The sequence below is a fragment of the Mus musculus genome, chromosome 7, assembly GCF_000001635.26.
Source record: "Mus musculus strain C57BL/6J chromosome 7, GRCm38.p6 C57BL/6J".
Classification (NCBI taxonomy): Eukaryota; Metazoa; Chordata; class Mammalia; order Rodentia; family Muridae; genus Mus; species Mus musculus.
Genome location: NC_000073.6, coordinates 23891373 through 23894969, shown reverse-complemented (window position 1 = coordinate 23894969; position 3597 = coordinate 23891373). Strand labels below are relative to the sequence as shown.

Genomic DNA, 3597 nt, shown 5'->3' with positions numbered 1-3597 from the left:
TAGAGTCAAAGATTGCAAAGCATATATCTCCTAACTAAAATGGGATGACATGCAATATATGAAAAATTAATAAACATTTCATCTTTGAGAACATTTACTCATAACAATACATTCTTGTTTGTTCAGATGGGGAAATAGTTATACAAAGATTTTGTTTTTTATCCAAGGTTAAAGTGCTAAGTTAGAAAAAGCATAGAGTAACAGTTTGATCAGGACAGTATAACAAATTACACTCTTTAGGGAAAATGGTTTTAATTTGTTTTAGAATATCCCACAGCAGAGTGAAGTTATAGAGTTATATATAAGAGAACTAGGCTGGTAAATAACTCACTTACTGTGCCAGTAAGACACTAACCAGAGGTATTTCACACCAACAAATGATTATAACCTTACTTTTTAAAAATTACAGCATTGAGCACCTTGCCTTGTTGATGCAAAAGATGTTGAACACACATTTATGGAATGAAGTATTTAATGGTATTAGTATAGCAGTCTTCTGTGTTTGGTGTTTTAGCAACTCTGGTTTTCAACAGTTGAAGAGCACAGAACAAGGATACTTAGGATCTCTGAAGATCAACAGTAAGGGAGAGATAGTGGGGAATCCTGCAGCAAAAACTTTACTGAAATGACTCATGAAGAGACGAGAATCTATAGAAAAGGTGTAAAAGATGATACAGATAAAATTTAGAAGATAAAAGCTAACAAATGTGACCACCAGCATCAGGATAGTATGGGTTGCTCTGGTCTCAGCTTGGCCTCTGGCATCCTGATTGGGAGTGAGGATGTGCTGCATTCGCTGGCGATGTCTATGGAGGAGAAGTACCATGGAGACACTGGTCCAGACCATGATGCTCATGAATGTGCCATCATGGAAAATCCGCAAGAAGAAAATGCCTACACTGAATCCAGAAGTGAAACAGAACAACTTGCTTTTAGAGTCAGTGTTATTGTCTGTAATCTGTGGACCTGTGACCTTAATTGCAATGTAGATATTACTTAAGACACTGAAGAACCAACAACTATAACAAGAATAACTCGTCAAGTTTGGGACACTTGCTCTGAGTATAGCTTTACCTCTATTAACAGGAACAAGAGTGACAAACTGATGGATACTCAGGACACAGGTGGAACACATGTTTGTGCTTCTTGCCACCAGGCGACTAAAGTATTCCAATTTACATTTGAGGTGAGTTGGAGAATTTCTTGGAGCAAAAGCCATCATGTCTGGAAATGAAGTGAGGAAGAGAATCAAGGCATTGGCCACAGACATGTGGCTTAAAATCAACTGTCTGGGCCTCTGTTTAGAACCAGTCAAGACTGGAGAGATATTATGGAGAAACAGAAAGACATTGGCCACAGTCCCAACCACAAACTGGCAAAGCAGGAGGATTTGAAGAGTCATGTCATCAGTGGTTTTCAGAGATTTATCATGAGCAGACATGGAGAGGGTTTTAACCTACCCTGGAGTGATGATTATATAGGACACCGATGTCCTCACGACTGTGTTCTATTGTCCACGCTTATCAATTGATTTGGGACAATTTCTTCTCTTGATAAGTGAGACACTGTTCTATTACAGTACAGGAGCTTTGCCTGAAAAACAATTCATGTATAGTAACTCAAAATAAAATTTGCTGGGCTGTGATGGCACACGCCTTTAATCCCAGCATTTGGGAGGCAGAGGCAGGAAGATTTCTGAGTTTGAGGCCAGCCTGGTCTACAGAGTGTGTTCCAGGACAGCCAGGGCTACACAAAGAAATCCTGTCTCAGAAAAAAAGAGAATAAAATTTTATTCATATTGAATTACTCCTGCCTTGAGATGAATTTTGCATTGCAACTACATCTTCATTGGTTAAGTAGGTCAAGAACACAATAACACATGTTTGAGCACACCATGGGCTTTGCATATGAATACAGACAGGAGAGTAACTAGTATGAGTATGTAATTCTATCATCAGAATTCAATATAATTATGAGGGAGGGGAGGCTGCAAATCGAAGGTAACTTAGTCAATAAGAGAACTTCATAACAGGAAAAGAAAATACAAATGCAATATAAAAAAGAATTAATACAGTTTCATTATCTTCTAGTAACATGTTTAAATGATGTGCATGTTAATAACATGTAAGATTATACATAATAATCAATCAGGTTGAGTAACTGAATTCAGGTTTAGAAAATTAAGATGTTGAATTTGAGAAAAATGTTATATTTATTTATTAAATGTATTCTTCATGTGACAAACCTCACTCGCTAGCAAGTTTCATTTATCCATAGTTTCCCCCATCTTTACTTTTCTTTTAAAGTGTCAGGTTCCAGAGTCTTACCTGCATCATCTCCAGCTTCCCTCCAAAATCATTAACAAAATCACTGTTATACCCTTTGCAAGCTGATGCTTAGTCTGCACTTTACTTGTTTATATGTTTTCTGTAGGAGCAGGAGGGCCTCCATCCACCAGATAAAATTCAACATCTAACATCCAGATGTCACACTGAATATTGTTTTCTACTGAGTGAAAGTCTAAAAAATCAGATAACTTTTTGAAATGAAAGCAAAAATATTAACCTATTTGAATTAAACTGCAGGCTTCAAAAAGAACTAATGATTCATGTTGGCTTCAGAAGGCAATTTACACTAAAAAAGGGAGAAGAGAATTTTAAGCATAAGTCTATGATTGGAAGATTCCCACCTTCTGATCCTTATTTAGGGCAAGGATGCTCACAGGCTGAAGAAGAAGACAACGGCTCTTATAGAAGGGTATATCATAGTGTCTGTTTCATTGAGGAACTTCTCTTTGTCACTCTTAGCCTGAGAAAGAAAGCAAGAAAATTATGAATGGCTTCTTATTCTCCATGCAGTTCTGTGAAGGTAACCCAAAAGAGTTCAGGTTTCCACTCTCATAAAATAATAGGGTGCCTGGACATGACATCTTCCAGAGTTTATTATTGTGTTATTTGTGATGTCAGTGCATTTGTCTGCATAATGTCTTTCGGATACTTCCTATAAAGGAAAAATCATTTATCCCCAGAGAAAAATCCCCATTTTTATTTTCTGATGCTTAATGATAATGTCTAGGAGATTGTGAAATTTTAATGAGTACCTGAGCAGAAGTTATGAAAGAGTTTTCATGTTTCCTCTGGGGAAATCTAAGTTCTGAATTGATCTTGTAATCAGATGTGAATTGGGGGCACTCAAGAGTAGAACAAGGGACTCATTATGAACATTTCTATGGATTATGTTCCTCCCTAGTATTTTACTCTTGCAAAATTATGCTGACACAAACTCCTTCCAGAAAAGAGGCAACATGTCATTCCGATTCTGTAATTGCCCAGGAAGTTGATTCATTCCAACTTTCCCATGTTTGTCCCAGGACACAGACTTCTGACAAAATTATTCACCGAAGCTGATCTTTCCCATCTGAATCCTGGAGTTATCCCCATATCCACTTGTTTTCGGGTAGATTGTGACTTGTTTTCTGAAATACTCATGAATCCTTATCAGAGGCCTAATATACATTGCTAGTATCAAGAGAATCTGCTTTGTAAGGAAGAAATTCTGAACATACAAGCAAAGATTTGGATTGAGCAATCATTAAGA

General features: G+C 37.1%; 1 protein-coding gene across 1 annotated transcript; it reads right to left on the bottom strand.

The window, feature by feature from the left end:
- Positions 1-526: 526 nt before the first annotated feature.
- Vmn1r178 (vomeronasal 1 receptor 178) lies at positions 527-1441 on the bottom strand. Its single transcript, NM_206868.2, has one exon. It carries the CDS (start codon positions 1439-1441, stop codon positions 527-529), a length of 915 nt encoding a protein of 304 aa, NP_996751.1.
- Between the last annotated feature and the right edge of the window lie 2156 nt (positions 1442-3597).

Excerpts from the sequence above, each read along its gene's own strand:
- Vmn1r178 (NM_206868.2), bottom strand. The coding sequence starts at position 1,441 with ATGTCTGCTCATGATAAATCTCTGAAAACCACTGATGACATGACTCTT.